The sequence below is a fragment of the Cynocephalus volans genome, chromosome 2 (assembly GCF_027409185.1).
Source record: "Cynocephalus volans isolate mCynVol1 chromosome 2, mCynVol1.pri, whole genome shotgun sequence".
Classification (NCBI taxonomy): Eukaryota; Metazoa; Chordata; class Mammalia; order Dermoptera; family Cynocephalidae; genus Cynocephalus; species Cynocephalus volans.
This window is the reverse complement of record NC_084461.1, coordinates 162206612-162223558: the sequence shown is the minus strand read 5'-3', so window position 1 is coordinate 162223558 and position 16947 is coordinate 162206612. Positions and strand designations below refer to the sequence as shown.

General features: G+C 36.3%; 1 protein-coding gene across 1 annotated transcript in view; it reads left to right on the top strand.

Moving 5' to 3' along the window:
• Window positions 1–16947, top strand: part of SEPTIN10 (septin 10) — a 68834-nt gene that overhangs the window by 33219 nt on the left and 18668 nt on the right. Inside the window, exons 5-8 of the mRNA XM_063084490.1 lie at window positions 4449–4635; window positions 9129–9290; window positions 12135–12231; window positions 14525–14693. Of these exons, the coding sequence (XP_062940560.1) occupies window positions 4449–4635; window positions 9129–9290; window positions 12135–12231; window positions 14525–14693 (615 nt within the window). The remainder of the gene's footprint in view (window positions 1–4448; window positions 4636–9128; window positions 9291–12134; window positions 12232–14524; window positions 14694–16947) is intronic.

Here is a 16947-nt window from a genome sequence, read left to right as displayed (position 1 = left end):
ATAGATTAGAGTAATTTTAGAATGTTTGATAGAACTAACCAATAAAACCATCAGGGCCTGTAGTTTTCTTCCTGAGAAGATTTTGAGTTACTTACTTTTCTTTAATGGTTATAGGACAATTCAGAGTTGGTTTAGTTTTTTGAAATGGTTTTGATAAGTTATAATTTTCCAGAAATCTGTCCATTTCATCCAGATTTTCAAATTATTGGCTTAAAAATATACTCCTCCTCTTTTTTATTGTCTACATCATCTGTAATGATGTCTACCTTTCCTTTCCTGATATTGGATATTTGTGCTCATCCTTTTTTTTTTTTTTTTAATGCTTGATCAGTCTCAACAAAGCATTTTCAATTTATTTGGTCTTTCAAATAACAAATTTTGGCATTATTGATCCTCTCAATATTATGCTTTTTGTTTTTATTATTTCATTACTTTCTGCTCTTTTATCTATAATTTTCCTTTTTGGGGGTTTTACTCTGATTTCTCATTGATGTTCAGCATGGCTTTAGCTATACTCCACAAGTTTTGATATAAGCATTTTCAATTTCAGTAAATTTCTAATCTCCACTTTTATTTCATACAAAAGAACTGACACTTTTATTATTATGTAGTGACCTTTTATTCTCTTGTAATGCTTCTTGTGTTAAAGTCTGTGTTGTCTGATATTAGTATAGGTATACCAGCTTTCTTATGTATATGTATGGTATATTTTTTCTGTCCCTTTACTTTCAACCTTCCTGTACCCTTGTGCTTTATATATGTTTCTTATTGCTTTTTGTAATCCAGTCTGACAATACTTATCTTTTAATTGAGCATTTAGTTCGTTTACAATTAATGTAGTAAAATAAAACACAATTATTTTGTTTTCCTTTTATCTTTCCAATTTCATATTTTTTTCCTTTCTTGCTTGATTTTTATTCTTGTAGTTGTTATCCTACAAATTAATAACACATAATCTTTAACTTAATCAAAGTTTAAGATTAATTAATGTTTGTACTTCTTCCCAACAATACAAATAGGCAGTAAAATGGAATTTAGAACAGTAAAAGTCCATTAACCTCCTCTTCTGACTCATTGTTGTCATGTTTTATTATGACCACACAAGACATCATTATTATTTTATATGGCCAGTATATGTTTATTACCCTCTCTTAACCAAAAATTTCTGTTTTGATCTCATACCTGAAATTTTAGTTGGGTACAAAATTCTGGGTTGGCAGTTATTTTCTTTCTTCTATTGTAAATATCATTTCACTCTCTCCTGGCTTTCATTTTTGCTATTGAGGGATTAGCTATCTGTCTCCCTCTTAAGGTTGTTTTTTTTTTTTTTTTTTCTCTCTCTCTCTCTCTCTCTCTCTAGTGCTTTTAAGATCTTTGCTTTTGTTGTTCTCTAGTCTTACCATGCTATCTCTGGGTTTTTATTTATTTCTAATTCATCCTGCTGGTGATATGTTTGAGTTCTAGAGTCTGAATATTATCCATCAGTTCTTTAGAGAAATCTAGCGTTTTCTTTTTAAGTAGTGCCTCTGCCTCCTGTTCTGTCCCTTTTTCTTGTGAAACTTCAAAGAAATGTATGTTAGATCTATTCATTATGTCTTCCATGTCTTTTAATATCTCTTTTGTAGTTTTTAAACCTTTTTTTCCCTCTCTGTTGCATTCTGGATAATTATTTTTGATTTATCTTCCAGCATACTCATTCTCTCTTTGGCATGTGTAATCTATTGTTAAACTGTCTATTGAATTTTTCATTTTGTTTAATATATTTTTCAAATCTGTACATTCTGGGAGGTTCATATATTTGCAGGATCACTTTTTATTAATTTTCCTATTCCCAGCATATATATTTAGTTTATATTTTATGTTCTTATTTCTTTTTCGTACTTATATTTTATAATTCCAGTATAAAATTTTGCAGATGTTTTACCAATGTTTGTTTTTTCTTTTGGTTCTCATTTATCATGCATATTTTTGTGTGCTTGGTTATTTTTCATTATAATTCTCATGGTATTTGAAAATTATTTGCAGGGATGCTTTGATGTCTGAGATGAAGATGGCTTCCTTTGAACAGATTTGGACTTGCTTATGCCAGGACCCTCTGGGCATTAATACACTAGAGAGCCCTAAACCTATTTTATGGCTTGAGGTTCCCAGAACCAAAGAGCCATTATGAGCCTCTGCCTCTTACAGATATGTGCAAGGCTGACACTGTGGCTGCAAATTCTCAAGAATGTTTTTTTTTTCTCCTTTCATTTTCCCTACTTCACTTAATGCCAGGGCAACCTTTCCTACAGGTCCTTAAGAAAAGAGGAGCAGTTGGACATTTATTTTTGGTCCCTTCTTACCCTAAAGGTGTAGACTTTTAGGATCACAGTTTAATGTGGGGTAGGGAGTCTCTCATTAGCTTCCCACCTTGTGTGGGCCCTGGGCTTTGATATATTTCTTCTTGTCCTGTGAGACCTTCAGAAGCAAATCCCAAGAACTGGATTGATAATTGTCCACAGGACAAAACTAGAATTGATGCTTTTTAGTGCAGGGGTTGGCAAACTTTTCTGTAAAGGTCCAGATAGTAAATATTTCATACTCTATAGGAAATATGGCCTTTTGTCCAAAGATCTCAACTCTGCCATTGTACAAAAGCAGCTACAGACAATACATAAATATATGAACATGGCTGTGTCTCAATAGAATTTTATTAAGAAAAACAGGCATCAGGCTGGATTTGACCCTTGGGCCATAGTTTGCTGCCTCTGCTCTAGTCTTCTGCTTACTTCTCTGATTTCCACTTTCTCTTCAATTTCAGCCTAGTTAATTCCTTACCATCTTATAAGCTCTTTGATGTTTCTAAGGATGTGATTTTTATACAAAGGATCTTCAAAAAGTTTGTGGTAAGATTCATATTATCTTTTAATTCCATTTTTCCCACAAACTTTTTGAAATACCCTAGTATTTTAAGTCACTGTCTTTCTTTTCGTTGGAAGGGTATATCTGCTATTTATTGGAAACGGAAACTTAGGGCAAATTACTATGGAAGAATTCCTAATGGCATATTATTTAGTTAGCAAAAGATGTTTATTATGTTATCACTTTTGAAAAGCATAAAGGCCAGAGCATTCACATAGAGGAACTTTTATGGTTATTTATTTAGGTCATATAATAGGTTGTATTACTGACCTATTTTAAGTCATTATTAAAAGCTTCTTTGGAATTTTTATGTCAAATATGTATTTACAGATTAACTTTTACTCTTTTTATTGCTTTGGGGATGGAATCCTGTTCGGTCACATTTAGATCGGTTTCCCAAGGATCACTTTCTGGTGTTCATAATAATTACTCTGATAATGAATTGAGTTGTTGCAGTGTTTACAGTATTATGCTAGTTCTTGTGGGAAACATGGAAGCATAAGATAATGTCCCTGTCCTTCCATTGTTTACCATCTGGTTAGGGAGAATAAGTTATTCTCTGAGTTTAAAAGAGGTTATTATCGTCAGGGACTTGAAGGATCAGGCAACTTTATAGAAGAATTCAATTCTGTATACCTTTATTGAGTACCTCAGCTGCACAAGGTACTGCTCTGTTGTGGGGCTACAAAGATAATTACAAAAGTGTCCGGGGTGTTTGACATTAAGAACTATTTGCTGTTATTTTCACTTGGAAACCCAGATTTGTTTAATGAGAATAGTTACAAATGGAAAGGTAAGTTGTACAGACAACAATTTAGCATATCAGAATGAAGTGGAATGCTCACAAACTAATCTTGAAACATATTAGCCCACTGCTTTGCACTTTAGTGCTGTGATTTGATTGGCATCTTGAAGGATAAATAGGCTGAGACAGCTATAGGGAAGGCAGCATTCCTGGGGCGAGTTGTCTGAGCAAGGACTCCTAGCAGAGGGTGGGATTGGCCTTTCCTTTGTTTATAATTAAATGAAAATAAAACCATGCCAGCACTTCTAGTTTAGATACTTTCAGCTGATGTGTGCCTCTCCTCTTTACTGTATTAACTTTTTTCATGCTTTATAAATCTCATTTGAGATGCAAGCAGTCATGGACTTTGACTTAAATATCTTTTAAGTTTTAATACCCATGTCTTTTCTGAGTTAGTTAGATAATATGCCATGTACCAGTTTGGTTATAAATTAGACTCCCAGCCTCCTTGAGCAGTCTAGCAAGTATGGGGACCTTTGTTAGAAAGGGACCTGGTATGTCAGTGAATGTGTGAATGAATCAATGTAAATTCAGCACCATTTTGAGCACAGGTTGTCCTGATTGCTTTGAAGTAGTATGTTTGTGTGTGCATGTTGTGCACGTTATGTTTTATCACTGAGATTATCTGTTTGGTGTAGATATTAACTATGTATTAATTGATGAAAATATAGACCTCAAACTTTAGAGTTGCACGAATATCTTATTAAGGTAGCATGTAAATATTTAAATAATTATTTTTCAGCTACCAACCAATAGTTGACTACATAGATGCTCAGTTTGAGGCCTATCTCCAAGAAGAACTGAAGATTAAGCGTTCTCTCTTTAACTACCATGATTCTCGCATCCATGTGTGCCTCTACTTCATCTCACCAACAGGTCACTCTCTGAAGTCACTGGATCTCTTAACAATGAAGAACCTTGACAGCAAGGTGGGTTTGGAAAGAAATCAACTTAACAGACTTTAGTATTTATTTTGAACTATTAAAATATCTTTATGATATACGTACATACAACTTTTATTCTTTGCATCTTTAAAACATTGGATCAGTTTTCATCTTAGCTTATTTCACAAAGAAATTTAGTTTGGAAGATAAGATGCAAAGAAGAAATAAAAATAAAATAATAGTTCCTTTTTCAGAGATTAGATTGTATATCAGAACATGGGTATTATCTACATTTTTTATATGAAATTTATTTGACACTCATTTCACTTTATGACACTATTAAGAGGAGGAACTTCATAGACAAAGATTAAGGTTTAATGTTTTATCACATATTATAGTAAAATGTGTTTTAATTTGGATCATACCAAGGAAACCTATTTTTGAATTTTTAAGCCAAGGAGCTATATATAAATTCAGAGAGCTATAAAAAAAATATTATTCACAAATTAACTCACTTCAGATTTTTATATTTGTTTAAAACATGGTTAAAGGCCACTTACTATCTTATACTAAAAAAAAAAAAAAAAATTCCTACAGTTTTTCTGTAACCTCTAATGGTGTGAGCAATGCAACTTTCATAATCTTGGCTACTTATTTTATAAGGTAGTATTTAGAATGCGAGGACAATCTGCATTCTACTGCTTTCTCTGTAGAAATCGGTATAGAAGACATGGAGGCCTGCTAATTACTTTTTTTTTGACTGTTAAAATTTATTTATTTACTTATTTATTATTATTTTAAATTCTAAGATGTTGTTGTGGAGCAGTTGGGAGGGAAGGGGAGAGAGGAAAGAAGAGGGGGATACAGTGGAAGGAGGAGGGGGGCATGGTTGAGGCCTGTGGCACCCCCCTCATTCCAGCAGGGGAGCCCAGGGGGCTTTCAGAGATGGCTCTCGTCATGGCTGGGCTGGATATGGACTTTGGGTTGTGGGGGGGGGGGGGCCATGGCTGAGGCTCTTGGCTCCCAGTACCCCAGCTCAGGAGCCTGAGGCACTTCTGGCAGAGGCCTGGTGATCGATGCTGGGCTGGATGTGGATATGGGGGGCTGTGGCTGAGGGCCGAGGCTGAGGGGGGAGCCCTGGCTTGGGAGCCTGGGGGCTTCCGGTTCTTCTAGGTTTTATAGGTGCTCCATGTGCTCACCAGGAACAGACTTGAAGTGATTGGGGCTCAAAACAGTCAGAGTGGTTCTTTCTCTCATTGTGGCTTCTCCTGCCTTCATGAACACTGTAGGTCTCTCCTCCTCTTCCCCTGAGTTCTAGAGGCCCCATCTTGGCAGTCATTGTCTTTTAATAGTTGTAAATTGGTTCACTGTGGGAGAGGGTGACACTGGGGACCGTCTAGTCTGCCGTGTTGATCAGAAGTCTGCTAGTTACTTTTGACTAGTTGCACAGTCCCCTGGCTTAAGCAAAAACTTGATGAAGCTTATATGACAGTCTGTTCATTTGATCAGAGATGAACAGATGTTCTAACTATTTAACTAGTTATTTTCATAGTTGAGTCTGATTATATGGAAATTCATATTTGTTAAAGGAACATAATAGCAAGAGTGTGCAACTTTGTCTTAGCTAGAGAGAAGCAACATGATGTGTTCATGTAAAAATTATAGAATTTGGTGTCAGTGGAAGCTCGTTTTAAATATTGGCTCTATCACTTACTGTTTGATCTTGGGCTAATGTCTTTAGCCCTCTGAGCCTCAGTTTCCTCACCTCTAAAGTAAAAACTAGAGAGAAGACCTACCTCAAGGGGCAGACGTGAAAATTAATTAAATTGAGCCACATAAATAGAGGGTTTAGCAAATAGACATGCCCAGTAAGAGATAGCTGTTATCATTACCTTGTGAGAATTAAATGCAATAATTATATAAAGCCCTTGTTACATTAGCATGTCATATGCAAAGTATATAAGCATGCAAAAGATGTTGGTTCACCCTTTCCCTTCTCAACAGCCAGAGTACAACATATGTCATAGAACAAAAGTTTGTTTTAGTACAGTATATACATATATATTATCTAGTTTTCTCCAGCTTCAGTGTATGAAGATATTCTTTAATTATTATGATAAAGTGTAAACTACCCTGTAAAAATAAGCACCTGCCTCTGTTATTTTGTCTAAGAAGGTAGTTTCATAGTTAGCCGAGGCCTGCCTGGCTCAATACACTACCCTCGTATAAAACAGGCAGTTGAGGGGGTTAGAGTGTGACTGTCATGTTGACGAATTGGACTCAACTTGAGCACTACCACTTACCAACTGTTGGGACCCTGGGCAAAGTAATGGGCTTCGGTTTTTTTATCTATAAAATGGGGATAGAGAGCCCACTCTATGACTTTTGTGAAAATTAGCTGAGATTAATTACAAAACATTTAGCACAATGCCTGGCACATAAGGAAGCACCCATGTTACTTATTGTTCTGTTATCTTAAAATTATTTTTTTAATTTAACAGGCACAGTCTCACTCAGAATATTTACATATTGATATTGGAGATATTGGCCAACCCAGCTACCTTTGAGTCTTCCAGAGTCCTTGAGAAGAGTTAGCCAGAAGCAATTTATAATCCTCAGTGGATTTTCAGGAATAAATAGAAGAGACAATGAGCCCTTGTTCAGAAGCAGCACATCTCTGGACCAGCAGTCCAACCTGCTGACTCATAACAGTGACTCTAGATGTATATTACATGCTACCAAAGACCTTGGAAGGCATTACAATATTATCTTTTGAACTATACCTTATTTCATTTAAACCAAAATGAAATGTTTTATATTAACAGTAAAAGATCATGGCTATCGTGTACTCATTTAAAGATTGTCACTACTGTCTTCTAGTTTATTCATTTGATAGGGGACAGATTCTAAAATTGGGACTCCTTTGTCAAAATCCTGCCTTTAGCTTTCTCTTGTACAAACCAAACGGGAATGTTACACCTAAGCTTTGTTACAAGTTTAAAGGGAAAACTAAGATATGCCTCAATTACTTTATTTAGTGTTTATTGTATACGCATACACAGGTTTTTTGTAGGGGCAGCTGTTACCCACGCAGCATCTGGCAGGTATAGAAAAATCCACATTTACATAAGAGGGCTACATAAAGGTGGGATCCCTCTCTCTGATAGACACACATAGACGTTGGTGCTTAGCAATCACTCCACTTCTGTAATCTAATGTGGAAGAAATTATAAGTTGTTAACTTGGCATAATTTATTGAATATCTAAGTATATAATATTGAGACCGATGACTTGGCATCAAAATTATTATATACTTTGATTAATTTGACATGAAAGCTATTTACTCACAATTGTTTGAAAGTTTTCTGCCATTAATTTCATAGAAGTGGGAAAAATCTTTATCTCCTTTGGAGCGTATGGAAGACTAATAAATTCACATATGCACATTGAATTAGTGTGAAATTAGAGAAGAAATTTTAAGAGTAGAATAGGAATGTGATTTTTACTTTATCTTTTATTCTGAAAATTACATTTTGATCTCACTCTCTTGACACATGTGACCGGTTATCGTGAGGTTTTTGATTAAAAACAAACAAAAAAACCAAAAACAGAAATAAACGCCAACCCCAAGTTTGTGGGGACGTCAGTCTTTTGTGGGGATGTCAGTCTTTTGTGGGGACATTAATCTCTTACAGGACTAGATTTACAAGTTAGTTGATCTTCACGACCCCAAACTCTTCCTCTGTGGAAGTGATAGGACTTTAAATAATGCTGATAAAGTTATCGTTTGTGTCATGAACATGTTTGGTTGGTATTGGTGCAGTTTTCTTCCTGTGCTATCTAGGCAGAAGTCTGACAACTGGGGCAGATAGGGCTGGAGTCGGTGCTGAAACGAGAGGCAGGAAGAGAAACTCACCTGTTCCTTAGTTGTGCTGAGGGATCAGTCACCTTAACTTAGCACTTAGATGATTAAGAAATCAAAATTCTTAGTGAATTATGCAGGTGATTTCAGCTTACTGTTTATTACATTTTACTTATTTTGTTTGTGATAGAATTGTAAGAGACTTTGAGGTAGAAAAAAGAAAATGAGATTTCTAAACCTAAATTCAAGTGAAACATTAATCTTACAAGAGTTCTGCTTTTTAAAGGGCCATTATGTAAGGTCAGCATCTACAGGAAGAATTGTATAAGGGGTATATATAAAGGAGAGTGACATCCAGTGATTTTCTAGGCCAGTGGTTGGCATGCTTTTTCTGCATAGGGACCAGGTAGTAAATACTCTAGGCTTTGCAGGCTGTGTGGTCTGTGTGGCAACTACTCATGAAAGAGCCGTAGATGATATGTAAACAAAGGGGTATGGTGGTGTTTCATTAAATTGTTATTTATGGAAATAGGCAGTGAGCTGGACCTAGTTTGCCAACTATCTAGGTTATGGAAATTTATTGTCAGAGACTAAATGGTTTTGAGTGAAAAAGTGACTGCAGGATTAAAAAACAAATCTTCAGTTATGAGATTTTGTTTTTCTTTATTCTTAATAGGTGAACATTATACCAGTGATTGCCAAAGCAGATGCGATTTCTAAAACTGAATTACAGAAGTTTAAGATCAAGCTCATGAGCGAGTTGGTCAGCAATGGCATCCAAATATACCAGTTCCCTACAGATGATGACACTATTGCTAAAATCAATGCTGCAATGAATGTAAGCTCCTAATGGAATATTAATTCTGTTGTACATGTGAAAATAAAACCAATTTGTGAGTAACATTGCTACTAATGTATTTTTTACTTGTGACTTCCAAAAAGACTTCAAACAAGGTGATTTTTCAAAAAGTGCAGTATGAGAAAAAAAAATTTGAGTTGGAGAAAACATAATGAGAACATATTTTTAAGCATGTTTTCCTTCCCTGCTTTCACCTAAATGAAGTGATACATTTGTGAGTCTGAGATATACCTTATTATTATTATTATGGTAAAAAATATATATATAAGGTTTGCCATTTCAAACATTTTTAAACATACAATTTTGTGGAATTAGTTACATTCACAATGCTGTGTGACAACCACCTCTGTTTATTTCCAAAACTTTTCATCATCCTAAACATAAACTCTGTACCCATTAAGCAGTAACTTCACATTATTTCTTCCCCCCAGTTTCTGGAAACCTCTAATCTATTTCTGTCTCTAAAATTTTTTTTCTTTTTAATTTTTCTTAATTGATCCATGATATTTATATATATTTATGGAGTACAATGTGATATTTTGGTACTTTAATACAGAATGCAATGATCATATCAGAGTAATTAGCATATGGAATACATATTTGTGGAACCATATTTAATTGTCTTAAGATGCTTTCCTGTCCTGTCTTTAAAAACATGAGAAAACTTTACAGCCTTCCCTGGAATGCTTTAGAATCCTAAATTCTCTAAGGAGATCTCTTAAAGCTGGTATTTACTCTCATTCTCTTTACAGTGCCACATGTACATATTAAACATTCACATAACTTTTAGGTTAATATAATTGAAGATGACTGAGTTTTTTATTTTACTGTCTTCAAGCTAACACATTTCTTAAGTATCTGGTTATGCTTCTTTTTATATATATATTTTTAAATTTATTTTTAATTGTACGTATTTTGGGCGTTCAGTGTATTCTCTAGTTACTTTTTGAAGTATCATGAGTTTTGGAGTCAGGCAGACTTAACCATATGTTCTGTGGGAGTTATTAAGACTGTTTACTTATATATAAAATTAGGTTAATAACACCTATCTTAAGGGTTGTTGTGAGGATTAAATGATATAATCTTTGTTAAGTGCCTAACTGTGACATTCAATAACTGTTCATTTCATTTTTTTCCCTTTCTCCTCCTGATTTTTCATACCCCATTTGTATTAAGATTTAACAAAAAAAGCTGACTAATGCAGATGAAGAGATCTTAATTCATATGTGTTAAATTGTCCTTACATCTAATTTTATTTTTTGTGCTTGCCTGGAATAATTTTTCATTAAGAAACTAAATAATGTTAATTATTAAATAGTAAACATAGTACTTAGTACTTAATACTTTTTACATTAGAATTTCCCCCTGTATGGGCCGACCCCATGGCGCACTCGGGAGAGTGCTGTGCTGGGAGTGCAGCGGCGCTCCCGCCGTGTTTTCGGATCCTATATAGGGATGGCCGGTGCGCTCACTGGCTGAGCGCGGTGTGAGTGACACCACGCCAAGGGTTGCGATCCCCTTACCGGTCACAAAAAAAAAAAGGACAAAAAAAAGAATTTCCCCCTGTATTAGAACTCAATTTCAGTCAGACCAGTCTACTTCCTACCTCGGAAACAAACTGTTGTATTTTGTTCAAAATCTTCTCCTTCCTTAAGCTATTTTTTCTCACCGTGTTTGATCTATTTAAATCCCATCCTTCCTGATCTATTCCAGTCCTTTACCCATTTTTGAATTGTGCTTTTTGCTGTTGAGTTGTTTGATATTAGCCCATTGTCTGATGTGTGGTTGTCAAACACTTTCTCCAATTCTGTAGGTTGTCTCTTCACTTTGTTTACAATGTCCCTTGCTGTGCAGAAGCTTTTTAGTTTGATGTAGTCCCATTTGTGTATTTTTGCTTTAATTGCCTGTGCCTTCATAGTCTCACTTAAAAAAGCACTGCCCACTTCCATTTCATGTAGTGTTTCCCATGTTTTCTTCTAGTCGTTCCATAGTTTTGGGTCTTAAATTTAGGTCTTTAATTCATTTTGAGTTGATTTTTCGTGTATGGTGAGAGATAGGGGTCTGGTGTCAGTCTTCTGCATTTGGATATCCAGTTCTCCCTGCATCGTTTGTTGAAGAGGCTGTCCTTTCCCTATTGTGTATTTTTGACACCTTTGTTGAAAATCAGGTGGCTGTAAGTGCATTTATTTCAGGACTCTCTATTATGTGCCATTGGTCAATTTGTCTGTTTTGAAGCCTGTGCTGTGCTGTTTTGTTACTACAGCTTTATAGTATATTTTGGAGTCAGGAAGTGTGATGCCTCCAACTTTGTTCTAGCTTGGCTTTTATCTTGCTGCTCCCAGTGATCTCTCACTTCTCTCAATGTCTGTAGCATTTACTGTATTAGCATTAATTTGGGACTTTATATATTACTTAGTCTTAGTACCTTATATCTATATGCACACTAAACATATACTTTCATTATATATACACTGTATGTGGGTGTGTATGCGTGTAATCTCTTCGACATTATCTTTGTTTTTTAGGGTAAAGATAATATTGAGGGACATGGCATCTATACTTTTTTTTTTCTTTTTGGTGTCTCCAATAGCATAATGACTTGCATTTAGGGTAAGTAATTTTCTTTATAGAACCCTGAAATGACTGTTATAGAACAGTTAACACATATTCATTGCCAAGTTTTAAAATCTAAGGCATAGCAGTTCATTTGATTTATTATTTAATAAATTATTCTCTTTCCTATTATTTTCATAAGATATTTTTAGCTAATCATTTATCACATTGGTATGAGAAGGTGTGATTGATATTATGGTTCCTTTTCAGGGACATTTGCCATTTGCTGTTGTAGGAAGCATGGATGAGGTAAAAGTTGGAAATAAGATGGTCAAGGCTCGCCAGTATCCTTGGGGTGTTGTACAAGGTAAATGAGATAAACATTGCCTAGAAATATGTAAGTTCCCTTACGTAAATGACCTCAGAGTTGCGTTGAGTGCATTCTCTGAGGTGATACTTACTGTGGATTATGACTGGCTGTCAGAGAAGCCGGCTGCACCCTGTTTCAGCCAGAGTCTGTGCAGGCGAGGCAAAGCCTCCCCGTGCCCTCACAATGCCACATACACATTACCTTCTGGCAGTGCTGGTATAGTCAGAAGGTGGGAGCACTGGTCAGGCCTTTGAACTAAAGTTGAATGTAAAAAGTAGTGTTTAAACATGATACATTAATTACCACTTTACTATTGGGCACAATAACCTATCTTACAAATTTAAATCATGAATTTATATATGTGGGTGCTTCAAAAAGTTCATGGAAATATAGGGTTAAAAGATAATACTAATCTTTCCATGAACTTTTTGAAGTTGCCCTTGTATTTCTACTGACCAAGAGTCCACTTAAATGCAGATTTCCTTTTTTTTTTATTTGTATTAGTTAAACAAGTTGGGTTTATTACTCAGTGCACTGAGGAAGAACACATACCACATTCCATGGAGGAACTTTGGGGGTGTCTCAGCAAAAGTGTGTTAGGAAGAAAATATTACAGGATTTGAGTTTTGGTTGGGTGATTTGGAAGATGGGAAAGGAAAGAGGATTTGGCTCTAGATTGGGAGCTGTCAGAAGGCCAGGGGTATTTTATGAATGGGTTCATTGCATATTGCAGTGACCTTGCTTGTGTCTGTGCTTAGACCAAATTAGGAAGTAGCCTTGTTTTATCTCATTTTATCATGGTATCACTGTAACTTTTGTGTAGGGTTGGTGTCCTGTGAGATTGTTCATGTGCACCAGGAGAATAATAACATGGCCTGGCTATGAGTGTCAGACCAGGTTGTAATAACACATCAGGGGCTGCTTTCATTCCTACTCAGGAGCATCAGACCCCACAGGTTTTCCCTCCAAGAGCAAACTGGCACCTGTGGCAAAAACTTGCAGAAACAGGGACTGAAGCCCAGGCAACCAGCTTTAGGTCCTCCTCCCACCATCCCCATCCTACATAACTCAGGCCACTTGGACCTTGGCAGACAAGCTGACCCACAGCTCCCCTCACCCCAAGAATGAACATTTACCCCTTTTTGCAGGGAACGGGGAGGAGCAGGGCCTGGGGAGGTTGGTCTTTCCCAGGCATTGTTGGGACGGCAGCTGGTGCAGCTGCCCCAGGCCCCCAATCAGCTTGCCTGACTTTCACCCTCCCCCAAGTGTTGTCACAACTCTCACCAAGGCTCACATGATTAAGATAAAGTCCCAAAGATATTAGTTAAGTTTTTGGTGAATCAAAAGTTATACGAGAATTTTTAGCTGCACAGGCGTAGGTGGGATCAGCTATGTTGACCCCTCATTGTTCAGGGGTCAGTTGTATTGCCACCTATTTACAAAACAAACCAGCCAGCCAACTTAAAAAGTTAAATCCACTTGACATTTAGGTTATTTATCTAGCATTATGGGTGAGTAAGTAAGTAGTACTGTCTGGTTCATTTACTTGCAATGCTAATTAATGCAGTATAGGTTACCCCTACTAGTACTGGTTCCCAAGTTCTGCTTTTTATAAGTTGACAAATTTTGTAATTAGTGAAAAATATTGAGAAAACTTGACATTTTTAATGTATAAAAATTGTAAAAATAATCATTGCAGCTAAGACTACTAGTCACAGTAACATATATTCATTTGTAGTCTTTCGTTCATTATAAACATAGAAGAAGGACCTTGTAAGTATGTTCACCTATTTTGAATAGGGTCTAATGCAGGATCATAAATGTTTGTATGAAAAGAATTTGATAATGATAGCATGCACAGATAGTGGTTTTGAGTTTGCAGAATTTATTGCTTTGAAGTTTTAGTGAAATAATATTACATACTCTTTTTAAGTACTATGTCAAATGTCCTGAGGATGCTTTGTAAACTGCCAACGAAATATTAGTGAAATAACTAGAGCATAGGTTAACATAATAAATGTTCTTCTTTACTATTTCCTGTTTATCCATTGGCTACTAAATTTAAAGCAAATCTCTTGGCTTATTAATTAACATTGCCTATAATACAGTGTGTATAAAGCAAGAGTTTCTTCCTTGGTTACTCGTATGAAATCATTGTAGCTATTAATCAAACTGATCATTTTGCTGTTTATTTCACATGTGTTTTCATTTATTTGTTCATTCAACAAATACTAATTGTGTTCCAGGAATTAAAAACCAATGTTTCTCTTTTCTTATTTATTCTTCCTAGTGGAAAATGAAAACCACTGTGACTTTGTAAAGCTGCGGGAAATGCTCATTTGTACAAACATGGAGGACCTGCGAGAGCAGACCCACACTAGGCACTATGAGCTTTATAGGCGTTGCAAACTGGAGGAAATGGGGTTCACGGATATGGGCCCAGAGAGCAAGCCACTCAGGTAAGGGGGTGGGGGGTAGGAGAGCCAATCAAAGAGAGAGCATTGCACCTTTTTATATATCCAAGATGATAGAAAATGAGTTTTTCAGGAATTTCCCAAAACCATAAAGTAGATTCATTTTGATAGTGATTAATTACTGTGCTTCTGAAATCACTTGATACCTTCTTGCTTCTGAAAGGTCTTTAAGTCCTTGTCTGGTGCAGAAGGAGGCAGGCAGAAGAAAGAATGTATGGCAAAAGCCCACTACTTCAGTATATGCTAATATGAATAACTGGGAAGAAAAAAAATCTCATTGTTTAGTTTTATATTCGTATTTATCTGAAACAGATGAAAGTAGATTTAATTGTTATCACAAAAGAAATTTGAAACACAAAACATATTAAATGATAAACTAGGCCCACAAGCCCCAGCAGACATAGAGGTGAGCTGAGCCCCACGTGACACCCCACCATAGAGGGTGCACTCTCCGGCCCTGCAGGGAAACGCCCCAAAGCCCCAGCAAGTGTGGAGGTGAGCTGAGCCCCTTGTGACTCTGGGGGCTCAGTTTATGGCCATGGAAAGCCTTTCTCAGTGCCGGAGCAGGAGCCAAGGTAGTGTACTATAGCCACCATCACACCTACTATCACCGCAAGGACAGTTCACCACCACAGTAACAACCAGGGCCATTCTACAGGCAACCTGCCATGCACTCAACTACATTGATATAAGAAGAGTCACCAGCCTGCAAATAGAGGAAGTATTTATCCTCATAGCCAACCCAAGAGTAATAGAAGAAGCAGATCCTGTCTACCAGATAACCAAACATCAATGAAAAAAATACTAGAACTACAAACAAACAAGAAGATATGACACCACCAAAGAAATACAGTAATGCTCAAATACCAGACACCATAGAGCAGGGATCCTTTGAAATGTCTGGAAAGGAATTCCGAGCAATGACCGTAAGAAAAGTCGAAGAGGGCCGAGCCCGTGGCGCACTCGGAAGAGTGTGGCGCTGGGAGCGCAGCGACGCTCCCACCGCGGGTTCGGATCCTATATAGGAATGGCCGGTGCGCTCACTGGCTGAGTGCCGGTCACGAAAAAGACAAAGAAAAGTCGAAGAGGTAAGAAAGACTCAATTAGAGAACACAATGAAACAAGAAAAAATGTCCAGAATATGAAGGAGGAAATTTACAAAGAGATTAATACCTTAGAAAAGAGTGTAGCAGAATTCCTAGAAATGAAAGATTTGTTCAATGAACTAAAAAAAAACACAACAGAGAGCTTGAGTAGCAGGCTGGAGCAAGCAGAAGAAGATTTCAGATCTTGAAGATAGTCTTTTCAAAATAACAAAGGCAGACAAAAAAAAGGAAAAAAGAATTAAAAGTAATGAAGAAAATCAAAGAGAGACAGCAAACAACCTCAAGTACTCTAACATTCAAATTGTGGGTATTCCAGAAAGGGAGGAGAAAGGAAAAGGTATTGAAAACCTATTCAAGGAAATAATAACAGAAAACTTTCCAGGTGTAGGGAGAGAAACAGACCTTCAGGTGCAGGAACCTCTAAGGTCCCCAAACAGATTCAGTCCAAAAACATCCTCTGCAAGACACGTTATACTCAAACTGGCAAAGCTCAAAGATAAAGGGAGAATGCTAAAATTAGCAAGAGAAAAGTGTCAAGTCACCTATAAGGTAACCCCCATCAGACTAACATCAGACTTCTCAACTGAAACCCTACAGGACAGAAGAAAGTGTAATGATATATTCAAAATACTAAAAGAAAAAAGTTGCCAGCCAAGAATTCTATACCCAGCAAGTCTCTCTTTGAAAAATGAGAGAGAAATAGTACATTTCCAGACAGACAAAAATTTTGGGAGTTCATGACCACATGACCAGCCCTGCAAGAAATTTGTAAAGGAGTCCTTCATGTGGAATCTGAATAATGATAATCACTATCACAGATACACAAGAAAGAGCAAAACCCACTATTAAAACAAAAATGTGAAGGAGAAAGAGAAAGTAGTTAAATCATGCCACCTCAAATTTCTAACTAACATTGTAGAAGAGAAATCAGAGGAGAAGTAATGATCAAAAGATATTTAAAATATCTAAACAAAAAGCAATTAAATGACAAGAATTAAACAATACCTGTCAATAACCCTAGATGTGAATGGATTAAATTCCCCATTCAAGAGACACAGACTGAATGATTGGATTAAAAAGCTAGACCCAGGTATATGCTGCCTTCAAGAGACTCACCTCACTTGTAAAGACAC